At 44.2% G+C, this 21826-nt stretch overlaps 1 protein-coding gene across 10 annotated transcripts in view; it reads right to left on the reverse strand.

Moving 5' to 3' along the window:
• Window positions 1-21826, reverse strand: part of ERBB4 (erb-b2 receptor tyrosine kinase 4) — a 935749-nt gene that overhangs the window by 308439 nt on the left and 605484 nt on the right. For all 10 annotated transcript variants that reach the window (XM_075933940.1, XM_075933937.1, XM_075933934.1 and 7 more), the window contains exon 4: window positions 175-309. In XM_075933940.1, the coding sequence (XP_075790055.1) occupies window positions 175-309 (135 nt within the window). The remainder of the gene's footprint in view (window positions 1-174; window positions 310-21826) is intronic.

Genomic DNA, 21826 nt, shown 5'->3' on the forward strand with positions numbered 1-21826 from the left:
ACTGCCTCTAGACAAAATACTCTCCCCACCCCCAAAGGAGTCAATGAATTTTTAAAGAATGCACAGTAAGGAGGGAGATCTTGCACACAGTTCTAAAGCTACATCCATGGAACACCAGGGATGGCATTTCTATTATGTGCAGACTACAATGCTGGAAATACAAACAATACTTACATCCTGCGCTGCCATTGGTCGGCACCAAAGTGAAGTTGGAAGCCCGGGGGTTACGCACGATATCCTGCCAATGAATGGTGTCCGCGTAGCAAAGAAACTTGTTCTGGCCAACGTATACCCCTCCATTCAGTATTTCTGTATCAAAGAAGAAGACAACAAACTCTTCAGTGTTGAGATGTACAGCAGACGTACATCTAGGGATGCGTCTAAGAGTGGGGAAGGAACAGTAAGGTTAGAATTACGAAAATAGGGGTGAAAACGCCTTGTAAAACTTCATACATTGATGATCAAGGAGCTCACCAAATTGGAAAACTGAAACCATCTATTTACACAAAAAGGTCCTAATGGAGATAGCCACAGATAACAGTGGAAGCTCTTCACACCAATCAGCAAACGGATTTGACAGTCTCCAGAGGAGTTAGTGGGGAAACCTGATGTTCTAGTTTAACTCAAGAGTGTACTCCGGATTTATTTTGGGGAAGGGTGGAAATGTCCAAGATTCTGTTCAGATAAAATAATGAAGTGGCACACTCTTCTACTCTGAATCAGACACCTGTAATACCATGCTGTAAGTATAATTAACAGCACAACAACTACATGGTTTTATGGGGAGGAGGAAGATAAGAATTCTCTCATTTACAACTGGTTGAATTTGGTGCAAGTGACATGACCATTGGAAAGGACTTGTACTGCATGGCAGCATAACCAATCAGAAATCCTCTTATTCCCTTCTATTCGGCACTGGTGAGGCTACATCTGGGATACTGTGTCCAGTTCTGGGCCCCTCCCTAAAAAAAAAAAAAGATGTGGATGCATTGGAGAGAGTACAGCAGAGGGCAACAAAAATGATGAGGGGGCTGGAGCTCAGGACTTATGAGAAGAGGCTGAGGGATTTTGGCTTATTTAGGCTGCAGAAGGGAAGAGTGAGGGGGGATTTGGTAGCAGCCTTCAACTACCTGAAGGGGGGTTTCAGAGAGGATGGAGCCAGGCTATTCCCAGTGGTGACAGATGACAGAACAGAAAGCAGTGGTTTCAAGTTGCAGTGGGGGAGGTCTAGGTTGGATATTAGGAAAAAAATCACTAGGAGGGTGGTGAATGGGTTGCCTAGGGAAGATGGTGAAATCTCCATCCTTAGAGGTTTTTAAGGCCAGGCTTGATACAGCCCTAGCTGGGATAACTTAGTTGGGGCTAGAGCTACTTTGAACAGCGGGTTGGACTATGTGACCTCCTGAGTTTGCTTCCAACCTTAACCTTTAATAGAATCACAGAAAATTATCTTCATTCTATTCTCTACTGACAACTGAGGGTGCAACTTACAAACTCAGGTTAAATCTTCAAGAGTCGTCCATGCTAAAGGGCACTTTCTCTCTTGAACCAGACATAGGTGAAAAGCGGTGTGTTTGTGTACCACACTTTGGCCGTACAGGCCAGGTTCTGGACTCCAGACACCATTCATTTCTTCTTCATCGGGCAGCTGAGTATTCTCTTGACCTATGCTATGCCCCTTGCAGTCCTTAGCATAGTGAGTATATTTGGGGGAGTGGACATGGACAGAGTATTAGGAATGAGCCACAGGTTATCACAAGGCTGACAAAAATAGCCACTTGCCTTTCAAGTGGGTGTTGTCTCATAATATATTTAATTTCTAATGATCAGCAATTAATTATGTTTTCAATCTGAACAGTTTATGAAAAATCAGGGGTTTTGAAAAAAGGATTTGTGACTAAAAGATTTTTTGTTGGGAAAACCCACAAACATTCTGATGAGGATGTTGCAGTCCTCCATTTTCATCTCTCTGGGCTGTGCTCCATAATAGGCCTGCATCTCCCATGAGGCACTGCTTCTCTTCACTAAGGGTATGTCTACACTGCGGCCTAAAGTCGAGTTAAGCTACCAACTTCAGCTATGTTAAGTGCGTACCTTAACTTGGCTTTAGGCGCTATCTACACAGCAGTAAGTTGAAGGAAAAATACTCTTCCTCCAACTTCCCTTACTCCTTGTGAAATGAGGGTTATAGAAGTCGGAGTAAGAAGCCTATTACTTCAAAATTCTTTCGAAATAACGGGCCTGCTGTGTAGATGTGCATGCTGTTATTTTGAAATGAGTTATTTTGAAATCAGCGTGCATTATAGACACAGCCTCAGAGGGGAGATTCTGGTGCATGGTGAGGATCATAGTCTCACTAGAGAGCCCAGACTATAAAGAAGAATGGGATCATGAGGCATCTGGACTACACCTTCTATAACGCACAATGGTAGTTTTGTAAATCAAATCAAAATATTTCAGTTGCCCCAAAATGTTTTGGTTTTTGAATTTCTGGTGAAAACACAGACATTTTCCTTGGAGAATTTAGATGAAGACTTCCCCCCCTCACACTTTTCCCTGGAAAAAACCTGAGTAAACACCATTAAATACACAAATATCTGCCAAAATATTTTGCATTCTTTTGATGAGATCTCCTATTCTACTAAAGTCATCATCAGAAAAAGTGACCTGTCAGCTCTCAGCACTGAGGTTTGTAACTGAAACTAGTTCAAGTAAAAGATTCTGTGTCTCCTGCCTTGTTCTGTTTTCAGTACAAGTCGGTGAGAAGAAACCCATCTGCCTTTATCCAAAATGCACAGAAGATCCATTATGGGAAACTCGAGCCGTGAGAGATTTGGTGCCGTGCCCCTCATTGGCATGGCATAGAACTCGCAGTGCAAGGCAGGGAAGGCTTCACATGGTTACAAAACATCTTTGCACTGACCTGAACAGGCTCCTCCAGGGGGGTCAAGTTGTCCTTGGAGTAATGAGGACAGCCTATCCCCGGCCCCTGGGGATGCAACCCTGCCCAAAATATCTGTAGTGAAGTATATGCACCACCCTGAAATGCACCTTCCATTCTTGGAGACACTGCAAATGCCAGGACTTCTGATGGGGTGCTTGGTAGGGTGACCATATTTCCCAAAGTAAATTCAGGACAAAGTGCAGGGCTGGCCAGAGCTGCTTGCCCTGAAGATTCTCCCAAACCACCTGGCATTATTGATTACCCAGGCCACTCAGAACTGGGGCTGGCCGCTGAGGCCTGGGACTACGTTTGTCCACCTGAGACTTGGACTGACTGCCCAAGTCCCACCACCCACTAACACTTCATGTTGCTCCTGGACTCCTCAAATCTTATTCTCTCCCTCAGGGGTGCAACCCATTTTTTGGGGGAGGGGGAGGAACGGGGCAAGAAATTCAGGTCGCCTGGGATGGGACTTAAAAGGGGGACTGTTCCGGCCAAAACAAGACGTATGGTCACTCCTGTCCTGGGACAACTGGCAGTTGTCCTCAGAATTCCTTCTCCAGCTTGCAGCCTCTCTTGACACTGCTCCAGTCCTTTCCACTGGCAACACAGGGCCAGATGGGAGACAGGGTCTCACATCAGGAGGCTTTAACCTGACAGGTGTAATGTTTCCTTGAGCATAAGAATTGTACCCTACAGCAGTGCAAACAAGAGAAGAACAGAGGTCCTTGATAAAACAGAGAAGTAGGTGGAGAAAGGCAGAAAACAACCTACGGCCTCCCCCCACCATCACCATAAAACACCTGACATTCCTTGTTCCTCAATTCTTTCTCGGAAATTAGAACGACAGCCCCCTTGGTGCATTTTATGCTCTTTAACTGTGCAGGCAGGAGCTAATCGCTGTACAAGAGGCATTAGAAAGTGATGCTCACAATGGGAATGTACCTTAAGCATAATCATTTTTACTTTTTGCATTTGTTCCTAAATTATTTTTTGCAAATTTGATGTTACTAATATCTAGTAATTACAGAGTTTCTGTGGCAATGCTTACTTTCTAAAAGCACTCCTCATTTCTCTATCTTCTTAACAATTTGATCGGTCAAATCTCAATAGAGAAGGCTATTCTACTCTTGTTATGAAAATGAAATCCTGCTGCTGTTTCTAACTAATCTCTTTTTACCTCCCAGAAATCCTGCTGGTTCCACGGTTTCCTTTCTTGTTTTTCAGTATTTCAAAGCACTGGACAAACTTTTAGCCATGTGACTCTCATTAAAGTTAATAAGGACTGTGAAGCTAAAACCCCGTGAGCCACTCAGAGTCACAGATGCGAGTCCTAATGCCGAAAATGTGAAGGTTGCTTACTAATGGCATCTTCGAATGGCGTTAAGGGGCGCTACTGATGTAAGGAGTGTCATCCTTCTTAAGGAGACATTAAAAGTAAATCTTGACTACTTTGGGGATGATTAAGGTTATTTGTAGTTTACAGATCCAGAGCAACTCTTCAAAAACTTCTCCAGGGAATATTAACAGCTGCAAACAGTAAGGAAATAAGACACTGAATTTTTCACTAAAAATATTAGGATTTACATACTATGAAAAGGAGACAGTCTCCCAAACATAACATATTAAAAAAAGGGATCGCATGAAAACTCCTCTTTCCTCCGCATTAATCAATTACTGGTAATGACATTTATTTCTAGGAAACCTTTGGTTTAAGAGCTTGGATTTTTTTCCACTGAAAAAGGGCTTAAAATAGAGACAAAAATAATTATTTTGCACAGAAAGGAATCCAGATTAGAGGTAGACTACTGATCCATCTGGATGATATTCTTGTGATCCCTGACATATCCCACACGGCATCTGTTAGCAATTCTGCCTCAAGAGAAATGAAGTATTTAGAAGAATGTATCAAAACACTATTAGTGATCATTTCTCCTTTTTGTGCCATCAACACAGAATGAGCAAATCCACTCTGTCCCAAATCCTGACCCAGAAGAACCTTGCCAATGGACACCAAAGATCTACTATCATTTCCAGCTAAATGGGTTATAAATTTGTCAATTGATTTATGTAAATAGTTGCAAAGATATACATTTTCTTATATAGGCATTCATTTGAGAATGCGTATCAAAAACTGGATTCACTTTGCTTGATAGGAAACTTCTGTACGTTCTGATACACTCAGCACCAACTTATGCTAGCTTCAATGGGAGTAAGAAGCTATTAATTGGAGGTAAGAGTTTGAGAATCAGGCCCCTTTCCTGTCTCCGCAATCAATCACGAGCTTTCAACGAATGTTAACTCAAGGTTAGCATGAAAAGTTATCTGAATTCTATTGACAACCCTTAATGTCAATAACAAGCACTGAGTTCATAGACTTTAAGGCCAGAAAGGACCATCTACGATCATCTAGTCTGACCTCCTGTACATTGCAGGCCACAGAACCTCACCCATCCACTCTTTATCTACCTGGCCTTTCTGAAGCCCTTATTTCTCACTGAGTAGTCCCTCTGTCCAAGGATTATCTCACTTACGTTAACAAGGTCAATCCTGGAGTAAGACACGAGTACACTCCAGAAAGGATCTCAGAATCTGACTGTTACAGATAAGGAAGCTAATGCAAGTTCTCAGGTTAATTTTTGGATATTATCTTTCATTAAATAGTCATTTTTAATTCCTGGAGATTCCAGGACAACCCTGGAGGATTGGCAGCCCTAGCTTTCCATCTCCCTTTCTGTTGAATCCACACACCAGCCTCTTCTTCAATTTGCGCTCTTCTATCTCCTCTCATGGCACGCCCGCAGCTGGTACAAATCAACCCCACCCCATTGAGTTCTCGGCAGCTACATTCCCGGATTCATAGAATCCTAGAACACTAGAATGGGAAGGGACCTCGAGAGGTCATCGAGTCCAGTCCCCTGCCCTCATGGCAGGACCTAGTACCATCTAGACCACCCCTGCTCTTAAATATCAGGTTAGATAGATATCTATCAGGGATGGTCTAGACAGTACATGGTCCTGCCCCATAAGAAAAATAAAGGGTACATTTTATTTACACCGACTCAGATATCTGGCCCCAATGCAATTTGCTTCCTGTTACTCTCTTATTCCAAGAGCAATACTTGGAAAGACCTAATACACCCTGGTATGTGTTAAGCAAATGAAGCACAAATGTAATTAATACACAATAGAATTACAGTATAATCAACTCATCATCATAAAGGCATCATCTAATTTTAATTTACTGCACTGAAAGCAATGTTAAATAACAAAACAACAGGAGAAAGGCAGAGATCCCAGATTATGAAAACAAGTTGGCAGAGAAAGGTAGACAAAAAAAAAAAAAAAAAAAGAAAAAAAAAGAGAGAGACCTATCTTTCCCCCTCCATATGAAACACCTGAAGTTCCTTTTCACTGAACTCGTCCTGGGAGTAGTAAATGGAATGACAAGTCCCTTAGTGCATTTTATGCTCTTTAACTGTGCAGATAGGAGATAATCTCTGTGCAAGAAGCACTGGAAAAAGATGCGCACAATGGGAATGTATTTTAAATATCATTTACTGAAATATAACCATTTGGGGCTTTTGTCCTCTTTGCTTTAAAAACCCTTTCTACAAATGGGGAACATGATTAGTGTCTAATCATTGCATTTCTTCCTAATATAGCAGGGATAGCACTCAAAGATCAGTGCACAGCTGCCTGCAATACCCCGTCTTTTGGGTAAAAGTCAGCTTTAGCATTTCCACCAGGGAGATTTATAAAGGGAGACAACAGATTCTGAAGCACAAATCCTGTTGGCTACATTAGGTGTGTTTTCTTTTTTAAATCAGCACTCGGATTTGGCTCGCAAAAGAACACCGTTTTCCACACCACCATCAGGACTGCAACAGGGTCTGAGAGCAAGGAATCTTGCCACTTCATTCTGAACTGAATGCAAAATCTTCAACAGACTACAGCAACTTGACTGGTACAAAAGGGAAAGGAAAATCCTTTCACGCCAGTGTTTTCTTCAAATAAAGCACCAAGTTCAGTTCACTCTGACTCACGGGGGCCTCGTTATTTGGAGAGCTGTCAGCTGTTTGAGAAAAACTAAATATTTATGAAATGTCTAATATTTTATGAATGATTATCATGAAGAATGTCAGATCAGAAATGAGCAGCTCCTAATAGCTGCTACTTAAAATGTTTCAATCAGCGAATAACAGAGCAGCACTTTTCACATGAGGTAGGTAACCTATCACCCCACGTGACTAAGTCAGAGCTATGGCAAACAGTTCATAGGCAACCCATGAGCCAAAAATGTCTCACGCAGAGAATAATTATGAAAAAATGAGCCAATGATTAGCATATAATTGTCTTTCTAACTATCAAAAATGGATACGTCCATCACAAATATTATGTGTAAAGAATAGTATCACCAGATTAACCTTCATTGTGGACAGGTCTGCTGGTGGTGGGGGCAAAGGGGCAATTGCCACAGGGCCTGGCAATTGAAAGAGGTTCATGGTTTGATAAACTAGGCAAATATAACTTAGATAGGGCCACGATAAGGTGGGTGCATAATTGGCTGGATAACCGTAGTCAGAGAGTTGTTGTTAACGGTTCTAAATCCTGCTGGAAAGGGATAACAAGTGGAGTTCCGCAAGGGTCTGTTTTGGGACCCGTACTGTTCAATATCTTCATCAATGATGTAGATATTGGGATAGAGAGTACGCTTATTAAGTTTGCGGATGATACCAAACTGGGTGGGGTTGCGACTTCTTTGGAGGATAGGGACATAATTCAAAATGACCTTAGCAAGTTAGAGAAATGGTCAGAGGTAAACAGGATGAGGTTTAATAAAGAGAAATGCAAAGTGCTCCACTTAGGAAGGAACAATCAGTTCCATACATACAAGATGGGAAGCGACTGTCTAGGAAGGAGCATGGCAGAAAGGGATCTAGGGGTCATAGTGGACCACAAGTTGAATATGAGTCAACAGTGTGATGCTGTTGCCAAAAAAGCAAATATGATTCTAGGTTGTATCAACAGGTGTGTTGTAAGCAAAACTCGTGAAGTCATTCTGCCGCTCTACTCTGCACTAGTTAGGCCTCAGCTGGAGTACTGTGTCCAGTTCTGGGCGCCACATTTCAAGAAAGATGTGGAGAAATTGGAAAGGGTACAGAGAAGAGCGACAAGAATGATTAAAGGTCTAGAGAACATGACCTATGAAGCCAGGCTTCATGAACTGGGCTTGTTTAGTTTGGAAAAAAGAAGATTAAGGGGGGACATGATAGCGGTTTTCAAATATCTAAAAGGGTGTCACAAGGAGGAAGGAGAAAATTTGTTCCTCTTGGTTTCTGAGGACAGGACAAGGAGTAATGGGCTTAAAGTGCAGCAAGGGAGGTTTAGATTGGACATTAGGAAAAAATTCCTAACTGTCAGGGTGGTCAAATATTGGAATAAATTGCCAAGGGAGGTGGTGGAATCTCCCTCTCTGGAGATATTTAAGAACAGGTTAGATAGACATCTGTCAGGGATGGTGTAGGTGGAGCTTGGTCCTGCCTTGAGGGTGGGGGGCTGGACTCGATGACCTCTTGAGGTCCCTTCCAGTCCTATTATTCTATGATTCTATGATTCTATGGCTCCCGTCTCCCACTGTGGCCAGAGTCCTAAGCCCTTTAAATCACCACCGGAGTACTGTACTGTGCGACATACTCCATGCGGCGCTAAGGGTGGGATGGAGCAGCGCCTCTATCCAGGCAGCACTGAGGCCTGGCTACCCCAGCCCTGCCCCTTCTGCCTAAGCCCCACCCATTCTGGGAGCAGGGAGCTGCCCCCCCACCTTTCCCAGGGGCCCATGGATGCTGTTGGCACCTCTGCCCCATATAATGGCCGTTGTGATATGAGCAACCAGGATTATGACTTCATTGAAGAGCAAGGCAATATTATGAAGGAAAAAGTCCCTATTAAAATCATATGATCAATAGAAAAGATAAAATAGAGCAATAGGCACATGAAAAGGCTTTTGCTGCATCCCTTCCCCCATCTTTGTCTGCACATTGTTTAGATTGCAAGTTCACTGGGGCTGGGACCTCTCTCCTTCCCCATTTGAGCAACACAAGAAAGGCTCTTCTCTGCAAGAGTCACAAATGTCCTGGCCCCTGCTTAATCACTAATGGTACGTCCACATAGCACCCTAAACTCGACATAAGATACGCAATTTGCGCTATGCAAATTGGGTATCTTATTTCAAATCTATTTCAGAATAGCTTATTTTGAAATTTGGTGCATCTATACAGCGCCAAATTTGGAAATAACATGCTATTTTGAGCCATCCCTTATCCCTCGTGCAATGAAATTTACCGGGATGGTGAAATAGCATGCCCGTTATTTGAAAAATATTTCGAAATAACGGGTGGTTTGTGTAGACGTACCCTAATGCTCTACTTCTCCCATTTTCCTGTGCAGATTAAGGTTGTGAGGTACTTTCAGGTCCTGTACAGTATCCTTAACTGCAAGCAGCTCTAACCTCTTTCACTTGTATTTCAAATGGAAGCAGTGTGTGCCTTTCTGAGAGCCAAATCTGGCCTGGAATATTTCCTCCATTGTATCTAAAATGGATATAATGACCCCAGATTAAAAATGAAGTTCTGTTTGGGGATTTCTCAGCCCAGAGGGCAGGGCAAGAAAGAGATACGGAGCTACCATGTTTTTGTTACCATTTTATTTTGAAGGAAGTTGGGAAGGGTAAGCATTCAACAGGGCAAAGGGCTATTATCAACTAACCACTATAACCAGTCAGAAGGGAGATTGCAAATCTGAGTTACAGAAACAAAACGGGAGACCATGTTATACGTCCTAAGACTTTTCTCTGGAAACCGAACAAACACCTACTGTATACCATGCAAGATGTACCCTACACACACAATCACACACACACACAAGGCATTCCAGTCTAAGGTTGCCTATCCTTAATTTTCAAGGTCAGTATCCATTACAGTTGTTGATACCTCTCCGGATGCTGACACGGTGACATCTTTCCCATTATCACCCACCGATCTGTTGTCATACCCTGTATTACTCATACAACCCTGTCATATTTTATCCAGGAAGCTGAACACATCACCTCCCATCCCCCTCAGAATGGCTTTGGCCTGGAAATTTCATGCCTGTTCCCTAAACAAAGTCTTTTGAACTGCTAGCACAGAGAATTGCTGATGACCCACTAGGAAAACACTTCAGGTCCATTATTAATAAGCGATGTCTTTAAAGGGTAATGAGAACTGGGTGGTTTAGGAGAAAATAGCTCATCCATCATCAATCAACATCTGAAGGATTTGTACAGATGATTTAAGAAGAGTTAGACTGTGTAAAATTGAAATGTCACATTTGTATTGGGGAAATGGGGGCAGTTTGATAATGAAAATGAGAGATTTAACCTTCTGTATTTCGGCTCAGTGACCACCGTCATAAGCTCACGGATGCGGATGCGGTGTATCAACTAGAAACCCCAGACAGCCTTCGATCTCAATTGTGCAATTTCAAGTAAAGATTATCTGGGTCATTAGTTGGAAGCCAGTTGAAAGCTTGGTGGTAATGGCCAAATATCTTTTATTTCTGTGACATTGTGCTCAGTGGTTCCTTCCTACCATGCATGCAGCCAAATTTTCAAAGCACACAGCAACCATCCGCTCTCACTTCCGAATCATTCAGCATTCGGCATGGAGTCTAGCAGGGAGCCCTTTCGGAAATCTGAGCCCGCTGAGGGAGGCCAGGATCTTTCGAAAATGCTGTCCCCATGTGCAGAGTCTCAAATTAATGTTAAATGCACCGTACATACTTGTACCACTTGCTTTGGGTTTCAGTTTGGTCTGGTTACAGTGCAGAGGGAAATCAGGTTTTCATTGTGACGCATGCTGATCTTTCCTTTTTTTTGAAGGCGAGTCCTTTCATTCAGCACGATAACACGCAACGTAAACAAACCGAACACATCATTCCAGCCTACCATCTACATGTTTTGTTAGTCTATAAAGTGCTACCAGACCATTTGCTTGCTGGTTTTTTTTTTTAAGAGAAAAAGTGCTGGATTTCTGCCACCTGTGCTGTGCATTTTCTGTATTTGCAAGGAGCTGTATATTACTGAATAACCGAACGTTAGGTCAATAAGCTTTGTCTCTGTTCCTTGTGCAGATCTTTGCACCAGTGCACAGTGAATCTAAAGCTCTACCACCCTGATTTTGCAAATGACAGTACAAATGTCAGTGGAGTGTCAGAGCTTTATATATAACTGGAGACAACAATAGAAGCAGCTCAATAAAGTAAATAGAGCAAATGGAGTAAAAAAGATGACTCCTATTTTCATATCTTGTTCTGAGCAATAGGGCTTAAGAGCATGATTAAAAATAAACCCCCACATAGTCTCCTGTCATAGTTTCTCTCTCATTATAGTTTCTCTCATCTGGGAGTTTTCCTGATGTTGCTAAACTTGCATTATTGTGACAGATTAAACCAATGGATACCTTCTTAAAGGAACAATGTACAGCACCTTAGATACTAAGGGTATGTCTACACTACAGCATTATTTCAAAATATCTAATTTTGAAATAGTTTATTTCGAAATAACGCGTCTACGCACAAAATGCATTTCAAAATAGCTTTTTGCTATTTCGGAATAGTGCGTCCACACTGAGTGGATGCTGAATCGCATTTAAGGCAGGCTGGAACCAAGTCCGGCAGGGCATCAGGTCAGGAGTTACTTTGCGTGGCTGCTGCCTGAGGCTATCTGAGGCCTGTGCTTAAAGGCAGCTCCCCTGGACAGCCAGTTCTCCGGTTTCCCTGCTTGCTTGCCTACCTTGATGAAGGATAGCAAAGCATTTTGTCTCTGCGTGCTGTTTCCCCTCACTCGGGACACCACAGCACTCTGCATCATGGAGCCAGAGCTGCCCCTGGGCATGCTGGTGATTCTCTTGGATGCATTGCTGCAAGCCTGGTTGCACTTGCCATCTGGGAGGTCCATCAGGGGGCTGTCAGTATCCAGGAGGCCCTGCGGGAAAGTTTCCACCCTGAGGAGCACTAAGAGCCTCCCTGGTCTGCCTCACTGGGGGCTTGTGCCTCATTCCTCCCTCATGTCCTTCCACTTACCCCTCCCTAACCCCCCTTCCTGATGTAAAATAAAATACATGTATTTTCATGAACACAACTGGGGAGGGGGAATGAAACTCTGGCGAGACTGGGGAAAGGAGAGGGTGGAAGAAGGGAGGGAGAAACCTGGGAGGAGGGAGCTGGAAGGGAAAAGCAAAAGGAAGAAGGGGGAGGGGAACCTCAGGGCTCAGGGTTGGAGGTCTTGCTGGACCAACTTGATTTTCATGTGAACCTGCTCCTGGGTTCACATGCGGCCTTTGGTGGCCAGGCTGGCAGCTATCCTGCCATAGACAGCCACATTCCTCCATCTAGTGTGGAGATCATGGAAGTTGGGGGCATCCCCCCAAAACCTGAATAAGGTCCACGATCTCCACCCTGGACCAAGAAGATGCCCACCTTCTCTGGGCCCTGGCAGACTGCTCCTGGGCACTGGTGGTGGGCTGGCTGCCAGTGGCTGCTGGCTCATGTTTTGGGGCCACTGTGTCAGGGGCAGTGACTGCTGGCTCTGGGCTGGCAGGCTTGGAGCTGGCACAGGCACTGTGGCCAGAGTATGCCCCTATAAGGGCTCTGGGGCAGGGGGAAGGAGAGGAGTGTTCTTGGTTGAGGCTAGAGTGTCCACCAGGGCACCCTGGGAAGGCTGGAGGCCCCCTATTTAGAAATAAGTGTCTACAAAGCACTTATTTCAAAATAGCAATTTTGAAATTGGTGTTATTCCTCGTGGAATGAGGTTTACCAATTTAGAAATAAGCCTTCCGCTACTTCGATTTAATTTTGAAATAACAGAATGGCTGTGTAGATGCTAGTAAAGTTATTTCAAAATAATGGCTGTTATTTCAAAATAACTTTGCTGTGTAGACTTACCCTAACAGATGTGTTAGGTCATGAATTCTTGTGGGTAAAACCCACTTCATCAGATGAGTTGGAGTGGAAATTACAGAACCCAGGGGATATATAACTGCAAAAGAATTTTCCTGTCAAGTAGGACCAGTCTTAAGGAAGCTAATTAAGTCAGACCTGATGTGTCTCATTCATAGTATTAGATGTGGAAATGTGAATATCAAAGGTGGGGGAGTTGCCTTTGTAGTCTGTTAACCAGTTAAGATCTTTATTCAAGACTAAATTGATAGTGTTGAACTTATAAAGGAACTCCAGTTCAAATGTCTCCCTCTGTAATCGGGTGATAAGATTCTTTTGTAGAAGGATGGCTATGTTTAAATCCATTATTGAATATTCAGGGAAGTTAAAAGGATTCCCTACAGTTTCTGTGTGTTATCATTCCTGATGTCTGGTTTGTGTCCATTTATTTTTTGGCACAGTGACTGTCTTGTTTGGCCAATATACATGGCCTGCAATTGGCAGGTAACACTTTTTGCTGTTATATATACCCTGGATTCTGTAATTTCTACTCCAATTCATCTGATGAGGTGGCTTTTACTCATGAAAGCTGAAGACTAATACATTTGTTAGTCTGCAAGGTGCGACAGCACTGCTAATTGTTTCTAAAGTTACAGATTGACATGGCTATCCCTCTTGAGACTTCTTAAAGGAAGTGTGAGAACTGAATTTGGAGGTGACGGTATCTTTAATTATCCCCTCTCTTCTTCTGGCCTGCTAAATACTCCCACTTTCCACCTCTTCCATCAAAATCTACCTTTCTTCACTGGTACCCACGTGAGCTGAGCACCTATTCATGTTAGGCGGGTCACTCAACTTCTCATTTCCTCTAAAATAATTGGGCAGAGCAAAAGATTACCCAGCTCACTGGAGTGTTATGGAGGGCAAATTTATTAAAGCAAGGTGCCTTGAAATTCTAGAATGTGCTAAGTATTTATTGTCAATATTATTACTGACAACAACCTATTGCTGCCTGGTTCTCCTTACTCTCTTTTCTTTGTCCTCCACGTGGACCAAAATTCAGCCGCTAAATTCATTTTTTCTTTCATTCCACTATACATAACCAGCTTTGATCTGGTAGCTGAGTTCCCATGCCTATTTTAAAGTAAAAGACAATCAGTTCTAATGTTATAAACCCTTCATTCTGATCTATATTTAGCTCGTTGACTGCCACAATTATTATTTCTCCTTTTCCTTCTCCCCGACTATGCTGCTTAACCTAATTCATGCTTGTTTGCAGCCAATCTGGTTTGAAACATTCTGGTAGAACAAACTTCCTTGCGACAGGCAAATCACAATGGGCCTGATTTCCATCTCATTTATATCAAAGTAAATCAGAGGTAATTCCATTGCACTCAGGGGAGTTCCACTAGCATAAAATTGCTGTCAGATCATCTTGACCAACAAAGGAAACTGACTACTTTTTTTAATGTGACCTACCATATTTTAGATTGTCTCCCATTCTAACTTGTTTCTGATCTATACCACTGCAGCCTTGTTTGGGCCGCTGATGGCTTTCATGTCCATATTTAATTGCAGAATACACTTTATTCCTGGACAAGGAGCTGTATTTTCTAACATTGCCATCTCTATGCAATTAAATATATTCCCAACTGATTAACCTGTAGCAAAACAATGCTTTGTCCATACTTCTGGTCAAACAGGATGCAGCACTGATAAACTACATCCATCCAGACATTCTTGCAGAGTGCTTTTACTGTATAGACAATGCTAGAAAATGTGTGCTCGGAAGAAATTACAGGGAAGATGAACTTCAGACTGATGCATGTTGGGAGGCACAGGGCTAATTAGCTAGATGACAGTCTTTTACAAAGGACAGAGATGGAGAAGAGGAGAAAATTCTTGGAAAGTCAAATCTCATGAAGGCCAGTTAGCTGAGGGCCGCTGGGCAAATTCCTGGCACTAAAAATTCAAATAATTTTGCAGTTCTTTGTTTCACAGGATTTCCAATTATAGATAATATAATGTAATAAGAAGTGATCTAAAAGTGTAAAAATTAAAAAAAAAAATGGAGACTCCTCAGAAACACCACTTTATTGGCTTCTCAGCCTTCAGAAGTTCACTTGTTTATATATTTTATTCATTTATTCTCTCAGCTGTATCAATATGCAGTCAGTTGGTATTCTAGTTAAGGTAGTTCCAGAATACTGATGCTGCTAGGATCATATGAACCGAGCTACTATTAATCATTATCACAATACTTTGCCTCAAAAGGCCATTTATAGCCTTTCCAGAAGGAAGATGAGAGTATGTCTACACTGCAACACTATTTTGAAATAACTAGCATTATTCTGGAATAACTTAGTCCGTGCCTACACAGCAGGCAGTTATTTCAAAATAGTGTCAAAATACTGTCAAGCTGGAGGACTTCTTACTCCAACTCCTGTAACCCTCCTTGTATGAGGCGTAAGGAAGAGTGCTCTCTTTTAAAGTAAGTGCTGTGCAGATGCTCCCAATTTTGAAATAAGCTATTTCGAAATAAGATACACACCTGACGTAGCTCAATTTGTGTAGCTTATTTCGAGTGAAGCCCTGAAGTGGGACTGGTCAAAAGATACTGGGATGACCCGAGCAGGTTTTCTCCCTCTGAGTAAAACACTGGCTCCTAGAAAGAAACCATTTTCTGTAGGCCCAAGAACAGATGGCTTTCTATCACTGATGAGAGAGAGAGAGTCTCTTGAGATCCATTTTCTACAACTGTACCTGAGGATTTCTACCCATGCTCTCCAAGGGATGCTCAGCTTGTTCTACACATTGCTATTCACCCAGGGAGTATGGAAGCTGCTGGTTGACAGAGATCGTATTGGATGAAAGGCTGAAGGAGATGTAAGGCACTATAATCTCCATGAGGGAGATATTGGAGTAGGCATTAAAGGGGGCAGAGTTAAGGTGGTGAGGAATGATACCTTCAACCTACATTTCCCTAATAAGTCCCAAGTAAAGAAACCTTCACTCCACATTTCTCTGTTTTGCAATATTTATGTTTTGAGACTCCTACTGGAGAGAGATCTGGCCCCATGATCCACTTACTTTTTCAATGCCTTTAAGAAAACCTTCCACAGGCCAAGGGAGAATTCCCCCTATGCAAGCTCTCCCTGGCAACACTGCTCCTCCAGCCCAAAACTCCAGCACTGGGAATCAAGCTGAGGGGGTGGAACCAGAGACGTCATGGGTTGCCTGCAGGAAGCATGGCAAAGTCTCATCCTGGTGTTCTCCAAAGGCACAAGCCTGCAACCTTAACTCTACATTAACAAAGCTTTTCACACGCAGGGAGAAAGAGAGGCGCCACATGATGAGGGCCTATTCTGTCTCCGGGGGTGGCACTAGGCAATTCAAAGCAAAGACACTTCTAACGTGCATATTGCTTCAGCAGACCCCTCTCCTTATGCTCACATTCCGGCTGCACTAAAATGCCCAAAGTCAATTTAACACCTCACTGGTGTTATGGTTCCTCCCCTTCTAGGAGTCCCTTGTCCTGGTGTGAACAATATTTTCTAGTTAGCGACTGCGGCTCACTTCGCACATTGGCCGTCTGTCACAGCTTCCTTTTTGCAGCTGGATAGATCACGCAACCAGGCAGCATCTTACACTGCCCATTACGTCTCCTCATGTGCCAATTCTGAGCATTTTCCCTCCGTTCTCATTCTCAGTCCTATGGCTGCTTCCCAGCGGAGGTGGTGATTGACTAAAGCAGCAAAAAGTGGTTGCTGTTTTTAAAAAACCAACTGCATGAGTTGAGGTGGGGGATGTTGCAGACAGTTTTAGCACTGCTTGCATTTTTCCAAGGCTTTCATTATCACTGGGTACAGTGATCAAATTAGATTCCAGAAGGGAGCAGTGCAAAAGAAGAGAAATGTAAATTTTAGGCGGCTCACCTGACACTTCCTCCCATGAAAATCCCTAGCTGGGGAGGGCGCCAGATTGGCCCAGGAATGAGAGGGTTAATAATAGTCACTCTCCTCAGGTTCGTCCGTCTTCCTAAAATCTGCTGCGGCTCTGTGCCTAAGTTAATGCTGATGCTTTCTCGCTTATCACACAACATGAATGCAGAGGAGAGGAGGCTCACATTTCAGGTTGCCAGACAGAAGCTGGCATGGTGCAATGTAGTCAGAGTACGTGGGAAGAGGAATTCACAAGATGTCTGGTGTTTTCCTCAGGCGCTGAGTGGATTGGTTCATTTTGGGAGTCAAAATGTGACTCCCTACGGTTGACAAACCACGCATTGGCTACTCTATTAGAAGAAAACACCGTGAAGTTGATCCCCTGAAAGCTTTCTCCCCTCACATCACCTAGGAGACAATATTGTCCATTTTCATTACGCTCTGTGCAAGACATCCATTTTCTACATGTGAGGTTAAAAAAAAAAATCAGTCACCAGCTTAAAAGAAGGATGCAATTGCTTAACCATCATGCCTTTGTCTCAGGAGCAATACGGGCTGTGTTTGATATTAAAATCCAGTAGGCCAAGTTCTCTCTAGTGCTGCCCCAAACCTGGTGGAACATGCAGTATTCTGACAAGCACATTTCATTCGGGAGTCCACTCGTCCTTCACCTCTTTGGCACGGGAGACAGCGATCTGAAGCTCTGGAAGCCTTTCATCTGTATCTGAGGCTCATCTGGCACAGCAGAGATTTGAACTCACATCCGTTCAAAGGGCAGAAACGGCATGTTAGAGTAGCACCCCGCATTGCACAGCAGAGCTACCATATGGCACACTGCAGGCAGTCCCCGGGTTACGTACAAGATAGGGACCGTAGGTTTGTTCTTAAGTTGAATTTGTATGTAAGTCGGAACTGGTGTCCAGATTCAGCCGCTGTTGAAAATGACCAGCTGCGGCTGAATCGGACACGTCTGGGGCAGAGCAGCTGGAGTGCTGCTGGATTGGTCTGGAAGCACCAACCCTTGGCGCGGCGGGACAAACCCGGCAGCATCCCAGCTGCTCTTGGGGATGCCTGGGGCAGAGCAGCTGGGGTGCTGCTGGATTGGTCTCGCAGCGCCGCTCCTTGGCGCTACTGGACCAACCCGGCAGCACCCCAGGTGCTCTGCCCCAGGTGTTCCCAAGTCAGCCACTGCTGAAACTGACCAGCGGCTGACTACAGGAAGCCCGAGGTAGAGCTGCTCTGCCCTGGGCTTTCTGGAATCAGTCGCTGGTCAGTTTCAACAGCGGCTGAATCTGGACACCTGGGACAGAGCAGCTGGGGTGCTGCTGGGTAGGTCCCCGCAATGTCGCACCTCGGCGCTGCGGGGACCAGCACCCCAGCTGCTCTACCCCACGTGTCCCCAAGTCAGCCGCTGCTGAAACTGATCAGCGGCTGATTCCAGGAACCCCGGGGCAGAGCAGCTCTACCTCGGGCTTCCTGTAGTCAGCCGCTGGTCAGTTTCAGCAGCGGCTGACTTGGGGACGCCTGGGGCAGAGCAGCTGGGGTGCTGCTGGGTTGGTCCCGTAGGGCCACACCTCGCCGCTGTGGGACCAACCCGGCAGCCCCCCAGCTGCTCTACCCCAGGCGTCAGCAAGAAAAGCCTGGTCTGCTGGGTGGGGGGTGCACTAGCTGTGCACCCCCCACCCAGCAGACCAGGGAGACGTGGAGCGGCTTTTCTCACCACAGAGGACGCGGGCGGTGGGACCATGGCGCGTCTTGGCGGTCCCGCCGCCCGCGTCCTCCGCAGCGAGAAAAGCCGCTCCGCGTCTCCCTGGTCTGCTGGGGGGAAGCGCCCCCCGCACCGCTGGAGGCGGCAACAATGGGGGAGGCACCCCGCACTAGCTGCGCCCCCTCCCCCCCGTTTGTAACTAGGGTTCCAACTTAAGTCGGACTGACATAACCTGGGGCCTGCCTGTATATGGTTCCGGTTTCTTTAGGGGTCACGGAGAAATCATAGCTGGGGAAAACACACACACACCCATACACACAACTAATGTATTAGAAGGCAAGGCGACAAGAGAGGTACTCAAATATACAGAAGAATTTCTTATGATGACTTAAAAGAACTCCCTTTAATAAAAATTCTGCTCTTTCTTATTTGGTGAATTAGATTCACCTACAAGGATAATTATCCTTTCAGAGTATATGAAATGATTCTTGTCAGACAAGAATAAACAGGGTGGTGAAAATGTCTCAAGGCTACAACGCAATAAGATGCCTGTATTTTTAAATTGGTCTAGGGGGTTCCTTTAGAATTTCCCACGTAAGCACACATCTCAGTTGTATATTCCCTTTCTTAATTAAAACTAAGATTAGTTACAATTTTCACTTTTTAAAAAAAGGATGCACTTTCATGAGGCAAAAATATCTCCCTTCGCATACTAATATCTTAGAAGAAGAAGGAAATCATTTATAAACGTGGACCTACTAACTACTAATATTAATACCTTCTTGAACACAGGTCTGCAACCTACGTCTCAGTATGGAACCAAATATGGCTCTTTTGTCATTTTCAAAATACATGCAACTTTTAAAATTAAAAATTTTAAAAATACGTAATTTCTTGTGGAGCTTGAGTGTGTGCAGGAACCTGATTTGGACCAGTTGTGATGTAAACGTGAAAGAAATGTGCGAAAAGATGCAGCAGAAGTAATATTAAAGAAAGTCCGTGAGTACAATGTTTAATTTGTCCTATTATGAATCAGCATGTCAATTATCGATAATATTAAGTGATATGTTTTCAGTCATGCAAATGGGCATTCTTATACTGGCTCTTTGTTGACCACTTGTTCTGATCTTTGATGTAGTTTGGGTCTCTGGTTTGAAAAGGTTGTTGACCCCTGTTCTATAAGGCAGTAAAACAAGCTTCACCGCAGATGCTGGAAGATTTTTCTTACCATCAATAAGGTTGTCAGCAGCAGCATCATTCCACAGAGAGTCCGACAGACCAATAGGAGACAAGGATTTTGCCTTGAAGAACACACTCCACACAAATTGCTGTACACTCTACCAGAACTGAACTCAGGACCTCATTAGATACTCTCTACCTGTGTTCCCTCTAATCTTTTCCGTCCACATGTGGATTTTTTCTATCCATGTGAGGAATAAAGTTTTATGTGCTCTGAGGCACATGCAAATGTGCACCACCATCAGAAAAAAAACATAGCAATGGGCACTTTGCTAATCAGCTGGGCAGCATCTGAATTTATCTTGAGTGGGCGCACAAGCACCCAGCGTAGAGGGAATACTGCTCACTACCAAACTGACAGCAAAACATTGATAACTGTTCTTTGAATAGGTTTGATTTATAATGAGCGTAGCTGTGTCTAGATGGTGATGTTCTTCCGAAAAAAGGTATGCAAATCGTGAATCACAATTTGCATACCTTTTTCCATTTCTTTTGTTGGAAGAAGCTTTTCTGACATTTGGCCCATCTACACAGGGCCAAATGTTGGGAACCCTCCTTTTTTTTGGCACGTCCCTTTTTCCTTGTGAAATGAGGTTTACAGGGATGCCAAAAAAAAGCATCTGCTCCTCTGAAAAAAAATTCGGAAGAGCAGATGCATTCCTTGGACGCGGCAGAGTTCTTCTGCTGTGTAGACATAGCCTGTGTCTACACTGCCCTGTCCCTCCTGTGTGCCACCAGCACCAGCCTGAGGTGACATCCACACCTCAGTTTAAGGGCAATGTAAACCTGGTGTATTGGAATTGGGAGGTACTGGCCTCAGGTGGTCAGCCAGGGTGCTCCACGCTCTACTCCAATGCTCTTCAGCAAAAGCCCCGGGAACTTTGGAATACACATGTCCCATTGGAGCAGCACGGGGATCTCACCAGCACAGTGGAGCATGCCCAGGATCACAAACGCCTGCAGCATGGGGCATGGGGGCAACAGCAGATCTGACTGGTGTGGGAACAAGGGCAGAGAGCCTGTGCAGGCAGAGCTCCGAACCACAAAAACACGGATATCAATGCCAAAACCGCAGAGGACACGGTGGGTAAAGGTCACCCGAGGGATATGCAGCAGCCAGTGGACTACTTGGAGAATACCGCACCACAGGACAAGGTTGGTTCTGAGCCACAGACATGGGAGGCCCATAACCACCCGCCTCAATATTTGCAACCCATGAGGCCCTGGGACCTTAGCCCAGAATTCCAATCTGTGGCAGGAACTGTGGGATAGCTACCCACAATGCATCACTCCTTAAGTCAATGTAGCCCTTGGCATTGAAGATGTGCTCGGTTGAGCATGGGGCTGTGCAAAAATCACATTGGTTACATCAGATGCTCAAAGTCAAATTAAATATAATCAGCCTTGTTTTGTAGTGTGGGCAATATCAAGGGCTGACAAGGAGCCCTTGGAGTAGCAGCAGGTCGTGGATAAATAGCCTGACAAGACACTGGTTTTTTACCTTAGGATTTCTGCTTTCATAATTTCGATCTGTCCATTAAATAGCCAAAACCCCTGGCTCGATGGGAGAGTTAGAGAGAGAGTTAGAGAGAGAGAGAGAGAGAGAGAGAGAGAGAGAGAGAGAGAGAGAGAGAGAGAGAGAGAGAGAGAGAGCAAGATGTTGAACTAAAAAGAAACCCCAGGGAGAAACAGGGAAAAGCTACACAGAGCGCTTTCATGTGCTTTGACTCACCAAGGTAGTACAGGAGTCGCACGCTCAAAATGAATAGGTCATCTGGAATTTAGATCTTATGCAGATTGTGCTGGGTTACCCATGAGCCGTTAAAGTGACACTTCTTTTTTATCCCCGCTTCAATGAGTAAGGAATCAAGGTTGCTGGTGCCTTCTTTATACTTTCATCCTCAACTATATTAGTGCAGAGATGTACCACAGACTGGAATCTCTGTCTCCTGGAGGTAAAACAACCAAAAATTGCTCTTTGTGGACCAGCCAAAGGAGTGGCTTATTTATTTGAAG

Source organism: Pelodiscus sinensis, chromosome 7, assembly GCF_049634645.1.
Source record: "Pelodiscus sinensis isolate JC-2024 chromosome 7, ASM4963464v1, whole genome shotgun sequence".
Taxonomy (NCBI): Eukaryota; Metazoa; Chordata; order Testudines; family Trionychidae; genus Pelodiscus; species Pelodiscus sinensis.